Here is a 21,976-nt window from a genome sequence, read left to right as displayed (position 1 = left end):
CTATACCGCCACCACCAAATCTAACGCTCTGTATGAGGTTACAACTGACATATTGTTCACCAACTCTTCTGTATACGAAGTTTTGTCAATCCTGCTTCCATATGATGAACGGTATGCCAAATGTAACCTCATACAGAGTGTTAATTTTGGTGGTGACGGCATAGTGCTATGGAGTGGTATTTCTTGGACAGGAGATACCGAACTTGTGGAGGTGATTGGGTGAATGACAGCTGATATGTATCGAGTGTCCCAATAAGAATGGCTCTCGGCTTAGGTCTACCTTTGCAAATAAGAGGTGGGGGTGAGTGGGAACCTTCTTACGAAAAAATGGCTGTAAGTCCGGTTCTGCTAAATCGAATTTTGCATGCTTGGTCTTGTTGAAAATAGCTCTTTTTCGTCAATGTAAGTGCCTTATTTTCGAAATAGCCTAATAAGTAATATGCAAGCTAGGAGGCGGTATTTAATTATTTTCAGAAATCTAGTTTTCTTTAAAAAATATTAAATACGAGTATGCATTTTTAATTCTGTATTACAAAATTAGACCAATTTAGCAACATAATACCGAAAACCGCATGCCTATACCTTTTTTCTATCTCGAGATATCTTAAGAAATGTGTAAATTTTAAACATAACTGCTACTGTCACCGGTAAACGAGGTTAAGGAAAAGTAGTGTGCTATGGAAAAAACAAATAAACATTTTCCAGATGTAAACGTATATAATTAATTAAAACAACAATAAGAGAAACAACACTATAAAATATAAAAAAGAAATAAAAGCAACTACTTACTTGACTGCCTAAATGTTCAAATTGTTGCCCATCATTTTCGATGCAAGCATTTACTCTTTTAAAAGTAGATTGAATAGCAACATATTTAACTGTTTTAGACTTTTATTTATGGGGACGGATTAAAGACCTTGTTTTTGCCGTTAGGTCCAGTACTCGAGAAAACATGATCTAGAATCTAGAGAATACGAAACGCCGTTTAAAGCATTGCGAAAGCAGAAATCGAGAATGCTGTTCAATCTACTCTTGAAAGAGTAAATGCTTGCATCAAAAATTATGGGCAACAATTTGAACATTTAGGTCGTCACTAAGTAAGCAGTTGCTTTTATTTCTTTGTTACATTTTATAGTGCTGTTTGTCTTATTGTTGTTTTAATTAATAAATCTATACGTTTATATCTGGAAAATGTTTCTTTGTTTTTTCCATAGCGCACTCCTTTTCCTTAACTTCGTTTATCGGTGACATTAATAGTTGTTTAAAATTTACACGTTTTTTAAGATATCTCGAGATAGAAAAAAGGTATCGACATGCGGTTTTCGATATGGTTGCTAATTTGGTCTAATTTTGTAATACATGATTAAAAATGCATACTCGTATTTAATATTCTCCAACGAAAACTAGATTTCCGAAAATAATTAAATAACGCCTACTAGCTGGCATATTACTTGTTAGACCATTTCGAAAATAAGACACTTACATTAGACGAAAAAGAGCTGTTTTCAACAAGACCCAAGTACGCAAAATTCGATTTAGCAGAACCGGACTTACAGCCATTTTTTCATAAGAAGGTTCCCACCCACCCTCACCTCTTATTTGCAAAGGTAGACTTAAACTTGTGAAATCAAATATGCGCAGAATTTTATGAAGAATACGATGCGCGATGGTTGGATTTCCAGTGACCTTTCATTGGGTAAATTTTGTAAAATTTTGATTTTTTAATTTTTGATATTCAATTACGCCCTCTAGAGGTGGACCTACAATTATGAAAATAATTTCCAGATTTTTCCCGAGGCAACTTTTGTTATAAATATTTTTTTGTACTATAAACGGTTCCTGAGATATGGCCGAGAGCCATTCTTATTGGGACACCTGGTACATTAAAAACATTTTATGCCCGGTTGCACCAACAGATCTTAAGCTTAAGACGAGAATAACACAAGAATTAATATAATATAATTATAATATATTATAATAAAAATATCATAATATAATAATAGATATAATTGATAATACAGTAAGAATCGAAAATTATGGTGCAACGTAAGTGACACTCAAGGAGACCCTATCTATAAGTAGAGCTTAGCTAAGCTGGAGCTTAAGATCTGTTGGTGCAACCAGGCATTAGAAGATCATATTTTGCCATTTGTCACTTTGTCAGCCATATCGGATGACAAATTCGTGTTAATGCACCATAACGGAGATCTTCATGTCGGTAGAATAGTGAATAATTACCTTGATGAGATTCAAATTAAAAATTATATTGGCCAACATATAGCCCATATGAAATTTAAATCCGATTATACCATTTATATGATACTTTAAAACATTGTATTCGGACAAGAAATCCTATTTCTGTGACACTGGGGGGCAGCACAAAAAATTTCATTTCACAAGTTAATTTCAAAATATGCAATATTTTTGTCCGAGAATGTATAAATGCCAGACTAAAAATCTTAAAATTAAAGGAATATCGCAGAAAACACAAAATATCGCTGATATAACTTAATTAACCTATGAATTTTAAATGCCGTTAGTGTCAAAATTTCATAAATGTCAATAGTGTCAAAATTGCATACTTTAATGGAGTAAAGTTGCCTGCAGTTGGACCAATTACAAACAAGAATTACGGCGCGGTAAATTTGAATTACTCCTATTTAAAAAATGAACCATAGTAAACCTTAAAACAAAACTGTACTAGTAAATTAAAGAAAAAATATTAATGTACTTACACTGGTTGTTGAAATGGTGAGTGAGATTGATGAGCACCTTTAAGGTAACTAATAATGCCTCCCTGATTATTGTACCAGTAGAAGTCTTATCTGTAATATCAGTCACTGGATATAGCGGTATTTCTCCATCACATAATTTGTACAAGTTAACTAGAGTATCCAATATGGCACCCTCGTTATATTTAAGGATATAGTTTTGGTTTTCTTCATTATTATGCGTTACCTAAAAATTTATATACAATAAGAGGACAAAGTAAAATTAGTACAATCATTCAAGCTTAAAATGGATCCAAACCTCGCAATTTTAATGGCCTTTAGCGATCTTCTTGAAAATTTGGAATTAAGTTAAATTTACCTTCCTCTTCAAACCTGACTTGGTCGCAAAGTATGCTTTTTATTTTTAAGGGGTGAAAACTACTCCCTACTCCAATAAATTGAAAACTAATGAATGAAAGCGGTAATGGGCTAAAATTATTATGTTCAAATATGTTAAATGTTGATTGTTTTGAATCATGACTTAACTATTTTGATATTTTACAACTCACCAACCCTTAAAAACTACCCCTCATACAAAGATTATTTAAACAATATGGTCAAGAAACATGAAATTTTTTTATTTTGGATCGTAATAGGAGAATTTCTTTCGTTCAAGTACAAGAAATTTGACACTTAATTTTTTTAATAATGCAACCACCAAAAATCACCTTTAAAAATGAAACTTGGGAAAAAATTGAAAATTAATAAATGGAAGCAATTATAGACATCAATATGTTTAAACATGTTAAATTTTTGTGGTTTTTTTTACAATGTAACTAATTGTTCGATATTTCAACCTTTAAAAACTACCCCTCATACAGAATTATGAAATCATTTTATTTTCCATCTTAAATAGAAAAAATATATATTATTTAAATATAAAAAACCTGATATATACGTTTTTAATTTGATCCAACCCCTAAAAACTACTCCTTATCATAAAAATTAAGGAAAAAATCTGTTTGAAAGCTTGAAGTAATAGAATTCGCTAAGAAAATGAAAATTAACTGTTGCTTATGATATAATGATATATGTATTTATAAAATTTGTATCTCATAAAAATATACGTTTGAGGGAAATTAAATTTTTAAACTTCACATTTTGATGATAATGAAAGATATTTATTTTACACATTAAACTAAGTATAAAATTAATATGATTTTTAAACTATATATCAATAATTTAACTTCAACTTCCAAATTCGTCTATTTCTTCTGCATCAACTTTCTTTTCTTCTTGGTCGACAGAAGGACAATTTTGGCAGCTATCACCAGAGCAAGAACCGCAAGATTGATTGCAATATAATCCAAGTTTGCGACACCCACAAGTTGAGTTACATCCTTTTTTGCAATTGCAAAAAATATAATTTTAAGTAGTTCTTCTTGTGCAGGAATATCTGTCATTTTGTTTGGTACCATTCACTTTTGTCCATCCCCAATCAGCCAAATTGAGAGTTTTGTTGCCTTAAATGTAAATACATAGCAGACAATGCATGTATAAAAGAATAAATACTCCAAGAACATCAAAATTTAGACGCTCCGTAATTTTCAAACAGTATCTCTAGAAAAACGTATTTGGTTTTTTAACAATAACTCAGCTTCCACTTAAGCTTTTTGCATTCACTCTCACATCATTTTGGAGGGAATTTCATAAGCTATAAGATCATGAGACTTGCAATCTTTCTAGACCCTTTTGTTCAGAGAATTTTAATGTTAAAGGGCTAAAAAGACGCTCCCTTTGCATTGAAGTCAATACTTTAAACGCTTATATCTCGCTTAATTTATAAACTACGTGAGTTATAAAAAAACAAAATTTTTAGTAAAAAAAGCTAAATTGTTGGTCAGAACACTTCTTTTCATAAATCCAATAGTTTTTGAGATATTTTGAAAAAATAACGTATTTTTTAACAATCGAAAAAAACGAAATTTACTTAAAACAAGTTTTTTCAAAACATAATTGTTTTCAATAATTCAAACTTTTGGAACGTGTTGTCAGAACATAAAAAAGTTAATTTTACATGGGCTACGATTAATATTAAGGCTACGGGTACATAATTCGCAAATATTTTACGTGTATCCCTACTTTTTCTGTCTTTACACGGCAAATTACGTGTAGTAAAATTCACACTGGTATGGATATGTAAACATTAATAGAATGTCATTCTACTTGAAAATGTCATCATTAATTTAAAGAGATGGGTTTTGAATGTTCTTGGATAACTGTTATTTTTATAATTGCAAATTATTAATTCAGTTAATAAATGCGATATTTTTTTCACTAACTATGTATTCAGTGATTGTAATAATTTATTTGTATAACAAAAACTAATCAATCGAGAAAAGAGGAAAAGTGTTAAAGTGATTTTTTAATAATATATTGTTATGGAACGCTTACAATTTTGAACATCTTTAACAACAAAATACTTGGATCACAGAATATATGATCCTGATGTATTCTCTGCTTGGATCTTCCACAAATAATACACAATAAATAACTTTTTATTAAGTTCACGTCTTAAATCAATTATTTATCAAATACACTATATATCAATAATATTTAATCGATAACTCAACATATTCCCGAAGCAATGTCAAATATTTAAAATTGTCACTGATTGTCAGTGTCTGACTGACAATACAGTCGGAAAAATGAAAGAATACCCATGAACAAACATATAAAACACGCTGTATTTTACTGTCACCGTGTCACAAAGAAAATTGCCCAGCGCAAGTACAGTCAAAACCGTTTATAACGAACTTCAGGGGACTGGTGGTATTTGTACGTTGTAGCCAGTGTTCTCTGTAAGCGGCTATCTGCTATAACGAACAGGTTGCTATAAACGATATTACACTGGTAGCAACAGTCAGTTCGATGTAAGTTTATGATGCAAAAATGTGTAACTTAATCTATACTTATAATATGTTAGAACAAAATCTTGTGATAATGAACCTAGGAAGTCCAGTGTCTAAAGGACTTACAAGTGGACCCTGCTCGGATGTACCGTCATAACCATAAATTAATAAAACCTTCCTTTTTATTTCGTGGTAATATCGGTACCTCGGAGAGATACAATACAATGCCCATTTTCATAACTTTACAGCAAAGCAATTTTAAACTTTTTTCAACAAAAAGTGTTACTGCTACAGCTATTTATTGAGATGAGGAAACAATATTATATTAGGACATTGTATCTATTGTCATTTAAGGGTCGATTTCTCATACCTGCTTTAATCTATGGTTCAGTGGACCGCGGTTCACTGGTGAACTTTGGTTTTGTTTGGAATGTATTTCTCATTGCACGTTCATGTCAGTGCACGTTCTACAGCTTTCGAGAAATGCCAATAGATGGCAAAAGGTAAAAAACTATCTCCATTTTGTACGACCTTTTTTATGCTGTTTTTGAATAAAGTTAAATTTAAGTACATATTTATAGTCAAAAAGTCATTTTAAAAATTATAAATAAATGTAATAAAAACAAAAATAATGTTATCGTTTATCGTTAGGCTTAATATAATAAAATAGGTTATATTTATAATAGGACAGCGTTTCGTGTTAATACAACGCATGCGTAATCCATGAAATCATCTGAACTGGGTTCTGGAATCTTTGAACGGCCGAATTGCAGCGTTCAAATTTAAACTGCCATCGGTTGAACGTGAATTGAAAAAGACGATTTTGACTTTAAACTGACGTTCACTAAAAGTTCAGGTTAAACTGGAGTTGAACTCGATATGAGAAATTGGCCCTTAATCATGCATTTGTTATAATTGTTTATTATATAGTGTGTAAAAAGGTCATAATTGAAAAAATGGATGTTATATTTCTCTGAGGTACACATATGTACGCTGTAACCAATATTTCGACTGTTAGTGTTCCAAGAAATATGGTTGCTCTAACCGATTTGTTCGTTATAAGCAATATAAATGCTTTTTTTATGACATTTTACGGGACCTACCAGTTTGTTTGTTATATCCGATTGTACGTTATAGCCGGTGTCGTTGTAAACGATTTTGACTGTACATGTAATAATAATTATTACATGTACTTGCGCTGGCCAATTTTTTGTATGACACGGTGACAGGAAAATACAGCGTGTTTTATATGTTCGTTCATGGGTATTCTTTCATTTTTCCTACTGTATAATATGCTGACAATATTATATTCGGCTGAGTGCGTTGTAAGACAAAGATAGATTTGGAAAATATTACCACGGCATTGTGTTAATTTTTTTCGAATCCTGAAAAAACCAATAAATATTTTTGAAAAATTTAAACGCAGAATGAAAGACTAAATTATTACCGAGGGCCGAAAGTCCCTTAGAATAAATAAAAAGTTTATTTTGAATGATATATTTGAAATTAAAAATCACACTAAATTTTCTCTAGTTTTTCACCCCTGTAACTTATTAAAATAAACATTATAGAAGTTCTCAGGGACTTTCGGCCCTCGCTAATAACGTAATCTTTCATTCTGCGTTTAAATTTTTCAAAAATACTTATTAGTTTTCTCAGGATTCGAAAAAAATGAATCCCCATTTGAATAGCACTGCAGCCGAAAATACGTACCGATCCTCTTAATTTTGCCGCACATGGCATACATTTTACCGTCATTTTTTTTTTTTATAAATTCGAGGTATTTGATTAATTTTCGTCATAACTTGCTTAATTTTCATGCTAGATGCTTTTGTCAAAGCTTATTTTGAAGGTCTGAAAAAGTACTTTAAAAATATTTATTAATATTTTCTATGAAAAATTAATCATTTTTCCGTTATTTGAGCTCTAATCTTTGCATAAATTTATGAAAAACAAAGAATTCGTTTTCATTCACTCATAAGTTGCTTAAATCCAAAAAATTTAATCAAAACTAACTAGTGTCTTTGTTTTTTATAAGTTTCAATCTTAATAAGGATGATTTTTTCCTGAAAATACATAATTGTCGAGTTATCCTCGAAGAACAATTGAAAAACGTGATTTTTTGGAATATTCAATCGCGAATAACTCAGAAATTATTAAGTTAAGTAAACAAAATTATTCTACATTTTCTTCAAAAAATTCAATCCTCTATCGATTCCCGGTGGCATTTTGAAATTTTAAATTTCCACCCCCAAGAAAGGGTGGCATTAACCCCTGGGGTGGAAGCATACATTGGCACAAAGTCAGGTTTGTTATTTGCATCATTTTTGAGTTACTCTCAAAATTTCAAATAAATCCATGAAGGCCTTTAGAATTGCGAGGTGAATTGCTTGAATGAATGTACTAAATACGAAAACTTAATTTCTGTCAGATATGAGTTATGCAGTAGAATCCTATTAAAAGTTATACATAACCGAATCTATAAAAAGTGCGAAACAATCATCAGAGACGATCAGTTTAGATTCAGAGCCATGGGAACGAGAAAAGCCCTGTTCAGTTTACTAGTTCTGGCCAAAAATGCTACAACCATCAGAAAGATATATTCATATTATTCATAGACTTCAAAAAAGCATTTGATAGAGTAAAAAACGACCTACTATTAGCACGTTTGCAAGACGTCGGTCGAGAAAGACGTCAAACTACAAAAAACTTGTGCTGGAACCAAAACGCCAGAGTTAGGATGGAAGGATGTGTTCTGTCACCCCTGTTATTTAATTTTTACTCACGAGTTTCTATTTAAGGAGCCACTGGAGGATTGCAAGGATGGAGTCGAGGTGAATGGCGTAAATAACCGATTATACGGTGTCGAATGCGGATTCCAACTTGGGTCTACAACGACTTATTGACAGGACCAATCCAGTGAATAATTTGGTATGAAAATAAACATTAAGAAAACCAAAGTGAGTCAATCAGAAAAAACCAAAATGTACCTCAACCTTGCACATTAAATGAGCACATTTTAGAACAGGTCAATATAGACGGAGAGGCAGCGCTGAAAAATCTATTTGAATTTACTAAAGCTAGATTTTGCACAGTTGATTACTGTGATTGTGTAGAGAAACATACTGCGGTCGGTCAAGCGAAACGTAGAACAGGGGTTACTGAGAGGGTATCAAAGTTGCTTTCCTACGAAGGTAATTATTTCCATTTACTAAGGCTGAAAATCGGTACACACATTCTAAATTAAATATAAATAAAAGGTATTATAGTCGGTCAGCTGTATGACAGAGTCGGTCGGTCGGTCCCAATAGTCGATTGAGGAAATGAAGCATTTGGCTCGCAATTTTTTCGTCGAGCATGGATTTACTTGAAATTTTCACAGAAGGTAGGAAATAGTCCAAGGATCATTTTCTTTATCATGCCGCTATCATACGCTAAAACCTTGGGGGTGGTTGCCACCCCATCTCGGGGGTGGGAATTTTTTATTACATTTTAACCATGTAATTCGATGGAAAAAGTGATTCTAAGAAAAAAATGCTTTTTACATTTTCTTCGTAAAACTAATATTTTTCGAGTTCGCGCTTGAAAATAACAGTTTTTCGACGAAAAAATCGACTTTTTTAGAGGGTTTTTGAGAATATCTCGAAAAATATGCATTTAATCAAATATCAAAATTGTATCTTTTAGTAACACAAACCAAATTCTTTTCCAATGATATCTTTAACACCAATACAAACCGAGATACGGCATGTTAAAGGTTAGCTTTTTCGTCAAATGCATAATTTGAATAATTCAAAGCCAAATAATGGGAAAAATTTGCATTTTTCGAGGAAAACTTAAAATATTTTTTTTAAGTATACAGTTAGACCTTTAAAAAAAATTAATAAAGAGTTTCTAGCATGAAAATTCAGCTACTTATAATAAAAAAATGTTGGTACCTGCTTTTCTCTACGAAAAAATCAACCCCCTAACTACCTTCCTAATTCAAAATTGGTCTTCACCTTTCTGTAGTTCCTTTTATATTTATATTATCAATACACTCAAGGAGTTTGATATTTAAAATGCCTAATTTTGGAAAAATATTATATCTCAAATGGATTTAATTACCTTCGTAGGAAAGCAACTTTGATACCCTCTCAGTAATGTGACCCCTCAAAAATGATTTTGTAGGATTTTTAAAGAGCTATAAGACTGTAAATTCAATTCCGTTAGATGCCTTAGTTTTTAATTGGTGCGGGTTTAAAGGGCTCGAATAAGGGGGTGTTTGTTGGTAATTAGAGGTTTTAAACAGCTATATCTGGCTAACTATTCACTATAATGAAAATCTATGCACAGGGTAATTTTAGTCATTAAAAAAGCTACAATTTAGTACTTTATAATTTTTTTCCTATCTTCAGTATTTTCGGAGATATTTTGAAGTAAAAGGTGAAAAATACCAAATTGCAAAAAATCATTTTTTCTTTAAACACCAATTTTTCCAAAATTAGTCATTATAAATAGGTCAAACTCCTTGCGTGTATTGATAATATAAATATAAAAGGAACTACAGAAAGGTTAAGACCAATTTTGAATTAAGAAGGTAGTTAGGGGGTTGTTTTCACTGATTTTTTCGTAGAGAAAAGCAGGTACCGACATTTTTTTTTGTAAGTCGCTTAATTTTCATGCTAGAAACGTTTTATTATTATTTCTTGAAAGGTCTAATTGTATACTTGAAAAAAGATTATTTAAGTTTTCCTCGAAAAATGCAAATTTTTCCCATTATTTGGCTTTGAATATTTCAAATTGTGCATTTGAGAAAAAAAGCTAACCTTTAACATGCCGTATCTCGGTTTGTATTGGTCTTAAAGATATTATAGGAAAAGAATTTGGTTTGTGTTACTAAAAGATATAATTTCGATATCTACAGTTTTTTTGATTAAATGCATATTTTTTGAGGTATTCTCAAAAAACCCTCTAAAAAAGTCGATTTTTTCGTCGAAAAACTGTTATTTTCAAGCGGGAATAACTCGAAAAATATTAGTTTTACGAAGAAAATGTAAAATTTTTTTTTTTTAGAATCACTTTTTACATCGAATTACACGGTTAAAATGTAATAAAAAATTCCCACCCCGAGATGGGGTGGCAACCACCCCCAAGGTTTTAGCGTATGATAGCGGCATGATATAGAAAATTATCCTTGTGACTATTCCCTACCTTCTGTGAAAATTTCAAGTAAATCCATGCTGGACGAAAAATTGCGAGCCAAAATGCTTCATTTCCTCAATCGACTATTGGGGCCGACCGACCGGCTCTGTCCCGTCATACAGCTGACCGACTATAATAACTTTTATTTATATTTAATTTAGAATGTGTGTACCGATTTTCAGCCTTAGTAAATGGAAATAATTACCTCCGTAGGAAAGCAACTTTGATACCCTCTCAGTAACCCCTGTTCTACGTTTCGCTTGACCGACCGCAGTATGTTTCTCTACACACTCACAGTAATCAACTGTGAAAAATTTAGCTTTAGTAAATTCAAATAGATTTTTCAGCGCTGCCTCTTGGTCTAATAGATTTAAGTACCTGGGATGTTGGATCAACAGGCCAGAAAATTTTTCGAAAAAATCAAAAGAATGCTATATGATTCTCAAATAAAACTCGAAATTCAACTAAGTTTATCAAAATGCTACGTCTGGTCGAATCTTCTCTATGCAGTTGAGACGATGACCCTTAAAACATAAATAAAACCGTAAATAAATTGGAGGCACTTGAATGTGGATCTACCGGAGAATTCTTAAAATTTAATGGACATCACATACCTCAATCAAAGAAGTGCTGCATAGAATAGGCAAGGAACGAGAACTTTTCAACACTGTGAAAGTTAGAATAACATCATACTTAGGCCACATACTGAGAAATAATAAGTACCAATAAACCCAAGTAACAGTGAAAGGAAATATCGAGGGAGAGAGGACTAGTAAGGAAAAGAATATCGTGGCTAAGAAACACGCGACAATGGACAGGGCTAAATTTTGGACAGCTAATAAGAACAGCTGAATACAAAGCAGATTTTACAAAAATTGTTATCACCAACCTCCATTGAGAAGAGGGAGCTCTAAGAAGAAGTGTTTTTATCTCTTTCAATGCTACTACCATTTTCATAGTATATTACCTTTTATAACTTTCGAGTAAATAAACAATAAAATATACTTACATTTTCCAATACCCTTAAACACCTATCCACCTTTTTCAGCTTATCTAACAATGTATCAGTCCATGTAACCACATAGTCGGAAACTTGCCGACAACATTCGTGAATTGTCTTCATGATATGTTCTAAACCACCCAGTTCCCGAAGCTCCTCCTTAAACCACTCCCCTGCTCGTTTCGAAGTCAGACTTAATAACGTCTCCATAGCCAACTGCCCAACCTGAAAAAAAAATCAATAAATTTATTAGATAAAAATAAATTTATTTAATAAAAATAGAAAAACGCATTTGACCTATTTTGCGTCATAAATAAAGGCTTTATGGGGTATAGGGCATTACAAGATTTTGACGTTAATGACACCGCTAGGAGTCAAACATTGAATTTATTTATTGAATATAAATATATATAATAATAAATAATTTGAAAAATATGTCAAAAGTACACGCGAAAATATAATTCAGATTTAAGTAAACTAATAATATAATATTTTGTTTCTTTATAAACATTCTGTAATCACCTGGGTCTTTCATTATACCTATATGTGGCAACAACATGGGATTGTGTAATGGTCAGGTGTTGCCCCCGTATAAGAGAAGTTTGTGACTTTGTTGTATTTATCCCATGCCAATTCAAAAATGCCTGTAAACTAAGAAAGACAGAAGAATAAGATTGTGTTATGGTCGGGGTAACTGATAGAAAAAAGTTTGTGTCTTTGTTGTATTTGTCCCATGCCAACTCAAAATTGCCAGTAAACTCAAAGAAGTAGAAGAATAAGATTGTGTAATGGTCAGCAGTTGCCCCTGAGAGCAAAAAGTTTGTGTCTTGTTGTATTTGTCCCATGCCAACTCAAAATTGCCAGTGAACTAAAGAAGAAGTAGAAGAATAAGATTGTGTAGTAGTCGGCAGTTGCTCCTGAGAGAAAAAAGTTTAATGTCGTTGAAAAAAGTTTAGTTGTTGTATTTGTCCCATGCCAACTCAAAATTTCTACTAAATCAAAGAAGAAAAAGAAGATTATTTATTGATAGACAGTTACCCCTAGCGTGAATTTTTTTTTATCTTGTCATGTTTTTCCCACACCAACCAAAATTGCCAGTTAACTAAAGAAGAAGAAGAAGAAGAATAAAATTTTACAATATACTAACTCCAAATTGTAAGTGAATAAGAGATTTTTCCCTTATTCCGCGACGATGAGCTGGCCAAATACCCAAGTAGGTGGAGGCCAATAAACTAAAGAAGAAGAAGAATTGAATTTATTTATATTTGTATCGCAGTGTTTCTGAAGTTTTTTACCGTTAAAAGTTTTTTTAGTAGTTGTATTTTCCGAACATTTTGTTGTAGATTTTGTGTAGTTTTTAGTTGTAACGACTTTATTTAGTTTTAAGCAGTGAATAAATAAACATGAGTGAATATTTTCGAAAGTTGTTGGTAGACAATACAGATGTTGCTAGTAGGTACAAGCAAAATATTGACAAAATAAATAATAGGTCCATTTTCCCTCAAGGGGCCTGAGTTAAGACTGGAGACAGTTTTCCAAGCGTAAGTAATATGGACATAGTTATTTAGTATTTTTATAGGACGTTTTATAGCATTAGCCGTTGTTTTTGTCTCTCAGATGATAACTTATTTACTTGTTTTATGCTTAAAATGTAGCACTGATGGTAACCGATAAAACTGAACTTTATCTTGATTACTTCACATTCCACATTTCAAAACACAACAGACATATTATCTTTTTAAATTAAGTCTTCCAGTGAAAATGTTAAATTAATCCTTGCACAAAACAAAAATACAAAGAAACCCAAGTAATATGATATAAAACACATTAAGAACTAATAGAATAACATTTATGTTTGCCTCCCAGCCGCCATATTGATTTAATTTTGACAGCATGTTGGAATGCCTCATAAAAGGAATAAAAGTCAACTCTCACGCTTCTCTTACCATGATTGGTATCTTCATTTTTCAGCTGTATTTTCCGAATTCTTTACTTAAATCGGCTTATTAATTTTCGACAACACTTTTTATGTTGTGTTTTAAATTTATTATAACATTTAGTGTTTTAGTCATTCACTCATCTTCAGAATCGGGGAACATATACCATCCTTACTTTTAAATCTATTAAAAGTTTTGTGTATTTTACTTGTAATTTGAAATCGATTATTCCCACTAGTTATTTATTGTCGTCAATGGGATCAATGTATTCATTTGTTTTAGTTTGTTGTACATTTTGTTTATCATAATCTTGATATCTTCTTCTTCAAGTGCCCTCTAGGAGATCGGCAATCATCGTAGCTTTTTGGACTTTAGAGACGACTGCTCTGAAGAGTTAATTTGATGTATATCCCTCTCGGGTTGCAAAGCCATGATATTCTACGTCTCTCTATTCTTCTCTTTCCTTGGATTTTTCCATGCATTATCAGTTGGAGCAAGTTGTATCTCTCTCCACGTGTAATGTCCGAGGTACTCCAATTTTTTTGTTTTGATTGTATGCAAGATTTCCATTTCTTTATTCATCCTTCTCAAAACCTCTTTGTGACGTGTTTTGTGACTCCAAATGATTTCAGTTTATTCATTGATGTCGCATTGAAGGTCCAAGTTTCCATTCCACAAAACAAAGTCGAGAAAACTTAGGGCCTCGTCAACCTAACTATGTCCAAGATATAATCTACATTTTCAAGACTGACGTTGTTAATAACAAAATTAGTTTGTACTAATTGTCTAGCTGTCTAGTATGGACATACAAATTTTACTAATGTTAGTTTTACTTTTTAGTCTTTCAAAAGCTATCCTTATGGATACTACCTCTAGAGATGTCTTTGGAGTTTAAATCTTCTACAGAATATGTCTTCGCATACCGAATGTTAATTCGAGATATTGTCTGGTTTCTTATTTAAAAATTACGCATATAAAAAGTTTATTTTAAAATTTTCTATTGTAACTTTGTACTAGTGTGTTAAAAGATTCTTTTTGTATTACAGCATATAGTTCAAACTGTTTTTAGATAGCTAAAAATTTTTGGCGTTTATGCCATTTTTTTGTTGCGAATAAAAAGCAAAGAAAATAATGTCATTACTAAAGAAAAATAATATAAAGCAGTGCAAAATTATAAGGCTGATTGATATCTTAGTGATAAAAATCCAGAGACTAGTGAGTTAAGCCGAATTTAATAAAACCGTACAGACTGAGAATAATTATATTGACCGTAATACTTCTATAATATTCCCCTTAGAAGCTTATACCCTTTATGATGTCTATCTTACAGAAGCATTTAGCAATGATATTATTATCTTTGAAGAACCAACAAACGCTATAGTAGAAGAAGAAATATCATTTAGCCATGATCTCACATGTTTTAACTTAACAGCAGATAATGATTTGGATACAAGTATAATTAATCAGGATAAGGAAATGCAAGCAAGGAAACCAATAAGGATGTTGATCCAAATATTGAATGTGACAGTGATTATGAGTTAGTATCAGCCGATTCAGAAACTGATGATTCTGATAAACAGGAGATAAATCACGATAAGAAACTTAGAACGCATTTTTGATGAATTCAAAATAAAGGCTGTCACAAATCTTCATAATTTTATAATTTTCTTTGTTAGCATTAACGACAATTTTTAATTTTCGACTTTTCATTTATGGCATATATCCCTTTTAACCGCCATATTGGCTAACGTTACAGCGATGCGGTCAACATAAACGTCAGAGGCAAGTTTGGCATATTCACCAGTATTATATTTTGATTTGACATAAGCGCCATTTTTTAGCTTTTAATTTATTTCAGACAGTATTTTAAGCCACATTAATTTTCAAATGATATTCAAATTTAAAAAAATAATCACCAAATTGTTTGAGCCACTGTGTAGATAAAACGAATTGGTAAAAATAAAAATAAATCATTTTTTTTGTGTTTCGTGAAAAGAAACCAAATATGAGGCACTCAGAGCAACAGTGGACTAAGCCATAAATTAAGCATTTTTAAGGCGGAGACAGATATCCGCGCTGCGAACTCCGCGCCGTGTGTGCGCCGCGCGTTCGTGGCGCGGTTATTGTTCGTTAAAATTTTTCATTTTGACGATCCAGAGGAAACTTACGAACGTTTAGTAATTGTAGATAATCATGTCTCTGTCCTGTACTTCTACTACATCTTATTTTGGTATTGTTCTGAAACTATTTTCTTGTGTCATCTTATGCAATTTACTATTTTATGTGGAATAAGCCACAGTTTGGGAACATTTCGGGAACTACCTTTTTCGCTTCCCGGCAACACAAATATAATGGTAGGGGAGCCCAAGCGGGGATTTTTGCAGTTACTCGAGCGCGTCAGATTATCATATGGGGAGAAACGTGGTACCCTGCAGATGTACCTCCACCATATATTGGCTCTTAACACAGGGGAGTTCGTTCAGGGGGGCCCGAAAAAAAATCTATCCTTAAAAATACTCGAAATTGTTAGATTAAGGTAAGGTAAGTTAAGTACATGCAAAAGAGTCTATATTTCAAAAATATGACGATTTGAGCGGGGCTACGGAAATGGGTGAGTCAAAAAGTTTCACAAAAAAAAGCGAATATTTCGCGAAATGAACGTCAGATTGAAAAACTAAAAACTACGTGTTCAATATTTTTCAAAAATCTATCGAAAAATACCAAACTTGAACCCCAAGGAGAGGGGTGGGGGTAAATTTAAAATTTTAAATACAAATCCCGCGATCTTTCGCAAAATAAACATCATATCGAAAAACTGCAAAATACTTATCAATATTTTTGAAAAATCTATCGAATGGTTCCAAACACGACCCCCCACGGAGGTGAGGTGGGGGGTTACTTTAAAATCTTAAATGGTAGACCCCGTTTCTTATTGCAGATTTGGATTGTTTGTATAAAAATAAATAATTTTTATTCGAAACATTTTTTTGAATTATGGATAGATGGCGCTATAATCGGTAAAAAGATTGTTGGAAATGGAAAATTAAATTACAAAATGGGAAGTCCCCACTAAAATGGAAAATTTTACTTAACTTTTTTGGTTTTAGGACCTAATAATCACAACCCAATAGGTCCCCAAAGCGCTCGAGTGACTGCACATTTAGCATACTTTGCTCCCCTACCATAATATATCTGCTTGTTCCTACAACCAGAAACAAAATTAGAGAACTATAGGTACTTCCAAGTCATGCGTTACCTTTTTCGTTTTCCGGTGACACAATTGTAATGTATCTGCTTGTTTCAACTGCGTAGCTTCACTAGAAACGAAATTAGAGAACTATAGGTTCTTCCAAGTCCTGTGTTAACTTTTTCGATTTCCGGTGACCCAATTATAATATATCTGCTTGTTCCAACTCAGTTGCTTCACCAGAAGCGAAGTCAGGACACTATAGGCTCTTCCAAGATGTGCGTTACCTTTTTCGCTTTCCGACGACACAATTATAACATATCTACTTGTTCCAACTCCGTTGCTTCACCAGAAGCGAAGTTAGGAAACTATTGGCTCTTCCAAGTTGTGCGTTACCTTTTTCGTTTTCCGGTGACCCAATTATAATATATCTGCTTGTTCCAACTCCGTTGCTTCACCAGAAGCGAAGTTAGAAAACTATTGGGTCTTCCAAGTTGTGCGTTACCTTTTTGGCTTTCCGGTGACCCAATTATAATATATCTGCTTATTCCAACTCCGTTGCTTCACCAGAAGCGAAGTTAGAAAACTATTGGGCCTTCCAAGTTGTGCGTTACCTTTTTGGCTTTCCGGTGACCCAATTATAATATATCTGCTTGTTCCAACTCCGTTGCTTCACCAGAAGCGAAGTTAGAAAACTATTGGGTCTTCCAAGTTGTGCGTTACCTTTTAGGCTTTCCGGTGACCCAATTATAATATATCTGCTTGTTCCAACTCAGTTGCTTCACCAGAAGCGAAGTTAGGAAACTATAGGCTCTTCCAAGATGTGCGTTACCTTTTTCGCTTTCCGACGACACAATTGTAACATATCTACTTGTTCCAACTCCGTTGCTTCACCAGAAGCGAAGTTAAAAAACTATTGGGTCTTCCAAGTTGTGCGTTACCTTTTTGGCTTTCCGGTGACCCAATTATAATATATCTGCTTGTTCCAACTCTGTTGCTTCACCAGAAGCGAAGTTAGAGAACTATTGGGTCTTCCAAGTTGTGCCTTACCTTTTTCGCTTTCCGGTGACACAATTATAATATATCCGCTTGTTTCAACTGCGTTGCTTCACCAGACACGAAGTTAGAAAACTATAGGTTCTCCAAGTCGTGCGTTACCTATTTCGCTTTCCGGTGACACATAATATATATCTGCTTATGAATATTTTTTTGATATTGATAACTATTTCCGAAGTGAAAGTCGAGAAGTCAAGTAAACTTGATTTCAAACTCGAATTGTGGCTTATGCCCAAATAAAATAGTAAATCTTGTTTTTAATACACGTTATTTTTAGTACAACAATGAACTGACATTTTTTAAAAAGGTCCGCATGTACATTTTTTTATTTCAGCTTCTATTTCCGTTCAGATCGGATTTAAGTTGTTTCTAAGTTAAATGGTTCTTTATTGAGGATCCCACAATAATGATTTTCCACGGTAAACATCAATAAGTTAGATATTTCCTTCCGACAGTTCCGACCATTCCATTACTAACAAATATTCAACTCATGCGCGCCCAAAACCAACAAACCACTCGCAAACCCGTCCAAATACGTATTGCGAACCATCAAAGCGTTTGTTGAAAAACCGACAGAATTTAGATCGTGGTGCGCCGTGTGCGAGCCGTTTGTGCACCACTTGAAAACACGTACTAATCTGACGAACATGCTGCGCGCGAGCGGCTCGCACACCGCGCAGAGCGCATATGTATCTCCGCCTTTAGATTAATATACCAATAAAAGCAGCAACATTAACAAGAGTCTACACAACCATCTCTATATTGGGCAAAAGCATAATGTAAATACGAATGCAAATATTGCATTTATCTCAAAACTTCGTTTTTGGGGTTAGGCCACTGTTGCTCTGAGCGCCTCATATAGTCTATTTGGTTCGGTATAATTTGGTGTTTCTGATCTTGCAATTAAAAAATAACCAAATAAAAAACAAGCAAAAACTAAATTAAATTCCGCTGCAATGGTGACGAGCCACCAATACACTGAGCATTGTTCAATACTAGCATATTGATAATTTTTTTTGCTTACCGTTATAGATTCCAAATTCAAATGCATAGCATGGCCCTGGCTCTGTATTTCTGCGCACAACTCTCTCACTTTCAGCTTGTTCTTTTCTAATTGTGCACTACTAAGGCCGCACTCGTCCAGAGCTTGTTGATAGCTTACGTCCGATTCTAAGAGATTCAACATCAGTTCCAGGCAATCTCTGTCGAGATCCATGTTAAGTCGATCTTGACTGAGAACGAACATTACCGTAGCTGTACACAGTCCAAGACTCTGAAACAAAAAATATACATGTCAAAAAGAGTTAGTAGAGGTACCGTCGTTTGAGAAGGCACTAATTTGCATATTATGGATCACCACGGCACGTCTGGAGCCGACGCTGGACGTGACAGCATGCGGGGCGTCGGTGGCAGGGTGTTGAGGAGGCGGGCCCCTGTCATACAAACAGCTACAGCCTAACAACAACATCCACCAGAAGTGAGCCAAACAACAACAAGAGCTCCACTCGTTGAAGGTGACGCGCATATTAGGGAGCATCTAAAAATGGTTTAAGAACCGTCTTTAACCCTTAACTGGAGAGACCTCATTTTAGCACACGAACGGAGACATGCCGTCTGACAGACTACCGTTTTTTAAGGAGATAATAGGCGCGTAAATCACTTTTTTAAATTAATTTATTAATATACTACGGTATACATTGTTGATTATAAGGTACAGTAATAATCTGGGCAGATTATCGGAGAATAGGCCATTTTTGTGAAAAGTTACTTACCAGCAATTTTATTGCTGGAATCGAATCTTATGATTGTATATATTAATAATATAGGTATGCAAAGTCCGCAGATAGTGTGCTACTTTTTTATAAAGAAAATGGCGCCCGAAAATCGTGTTTTTTCAATTTTTGCTCTATAACTCCAAAGATTTTAACTTTACATCAAAAACACCCAAATAAAACTTCACCGTAATTAAATTCTGCATAGAGACGTGTTTTTTCCGATTTACTTCGACGAATATTTTCCCCGGAAAATGCGGGTATTTCCAACAAAATCTTTAATTTTCAACTAAAATTTTAGTTAAGTAATTGTTTATCAATAATTAAATAACTTGGTAGTACAAAAGTTCTTTTCGTATATATTAAAATTCCAGAAATGGAAATTGAATGAACAGTTTAGGAACAATTTAATTGTTAATTAAATTACGGTCGTTATATTAACCACAATAATTATGATACATAAGAATAACTATGATTTTTGTATAGAAAGACACTGTTCCTATCTAGTGTACTTTACAGAATTGAAATTGGACTATTTAAGCGGCCTCAGGAATATTTTAAAATTATAAACAATTTTTTGGCTTATAAACAAATAGAGTATCTCGGGAAATATTAAATAAAATTAAATTATGAAAACGGTATTGGAAGAAAAGAGGCAAGGCGCTTCTTTTAAAATTAAAAACGTTTAATTTTGATGAGTGGTTCCTGAGATACAACCGGTCAAAGTTGACCGGCATTTACGGCAAATGTATAAACAATAGGATCATAATTTTTGAACCACCACCTTTTCATTTTTGTCCTCTTTCTCCACACCAATTTTCGTATCTGTAAAATACTCATAACATATGTATATTATTATAATAAAAACTATCGATATTACGAGTAAAAATTGTCAAAAATAGCAAAATCCCAATCAAAAATTAGGCTGGAGAAAATGTAATCTCAAAGTTCAAAATCGGTATACGTTAAAAAATGCATTTTCTCAGCTTCCAACGGAGCAATTTTCTTCATTATTTTTTTGTTTCCTTTTGTTTTGTTATAATAAATTAATTTATTTATTATAACAAAACTTTTTGATTTGTTTAAATAAAGATTGTTTAAATAAACAGCTTTCAAATGAGAATATTTGTGTTTTTAACGTTAAAAGGTACACTTGTAGTAAGTTTATCTAAAAAAAATCTACAACTGGAAAAATATGTAGTTTTTTTTCTTATAAATAAATTAATCTATTATAACAAATCCAAAGCAAGTTTGACATTTAATAATGCGTTAGTTAGATGGCTCTACTCGAGTTACTTGGAAACGAAAAAAGAATGAAGAAAATTGCTCCATTGGAAGCCGAGAAAATGCATTTTTTTAACGTATACCGATTTTGAACTTTGAGATTACATTTTCTCCAACCTAATTTTTGATTGGGATTTTGCTATTTTTGGCAATTTTCAATCGTAATATCGATAGTTTTTATTATTATAATATATGAGTATTTTAAAGACACGAAAATTGGTGTGGAGAAAGAGGACAAAAATGAAAAGGTGATGGTTCAAAAATTATGATCCTATTGTTTATACCTTTGCCGTAAATGCCGGTCAACTTTGACCGGTTGTATCTCAGGAACCACTCATCAAAATTAAACGTTTTTACTTTTAAAAAAGGCGCCTTGCCGCTTTTCTTCCAATACCGTTTTCATAATTTAATTTTATTTAATATTTCCCGAGATACTCGTATTTGTTTATAAGCCAAAAAATTGTTTATAATTTTAAAATATTCCTGAGACCGCTTAAATAGTACAATTTCAATTCTGTAAAGTACACTAGATAGGAACAGTGTCTTTCTATACAAAAATCATAGTTATTCTTATGTATCATAATTATTGTGGTTATTATAGGGACCGTAAATTTTTAATTAACAATTCAATTGTTGCTAAACTGTTCATTCAATTTCCATCGGCTTCTGGAATTATAATCTATACGAAAACAGCTTTTATACTACCAAGTTATTTAATTATTGAGAAACAGTTACTTATCTAAAATTGTATTTGAAAATTAAAGATTTTGTTGGAAAAACCCGCATTTTCCGGGGAAAATATTCGTCGAAGTAAATCGGAAAAAACACGTCTCTATGCAGAATTTAATTACGGTGAAATTTTATTTGGGTGTTTTTGGTGTAAAGTTAAAATCTTTAGAGTTATAGAGCAAAAATTGAAAAAAACACGATTTT

General features: G+C 32.8%; 1 protein-coding gene across 4 annotated transcripts in view; it reads right to left on the bottom strand.

Moving 5' to 3' along the window:
- The window catches only part of LOC126884530 (protein wings apart-like), a 163,707-nt gene that overhangs the window by 49,441 nt on the left and 92,290 nt on the right, over positions 1 to 21,976 (bottom strand). For all 4 annotated transcript variants that reach the window (XM_050650476.1, XM_050650477.1, XM_050650478.1 and 1 more), the window contains 3 exons: positions 19,012 to 19,260; positions 11,817 to 12,032; positions 2,736 to 2,958 (listed from right to left, as the gene is read on the bottom strand). In XM_050650476.1, the coding sequence (XP_050506433.1) occupies positions 2,736 to 2,958; positions 11,817 to 12,032; positions 19,012 to 19,260 (688 nt within the window). The remainder of the gene's footprint in view (positions 1 to 2,735; positions 2,959 to 11,816; positions 12,033 to 19,011; positions 19,261 to 21,976) is intronic.

This window comes from Diabrotica virgifera, chromosome 5, assembly GCF_917563875.1.
Source record: "Diabrotica virgifera virgifera chromosome 5, PGI_DIABVI_V3a".
In the NCBI taxonomy this organism is placed as follows: domain Eukaryota; kingdom Metazoa; phylum Arthropoda; class Insecta; order Coleoptera; family Chrysomelidae; genus Diabrotica; species Diabrotica virgifera.
The sequence above is the reverse complement of the archived record's forward strand: the minus strand, read 5'-3'. Positions and strand labels throughout refer to the sequence as shown.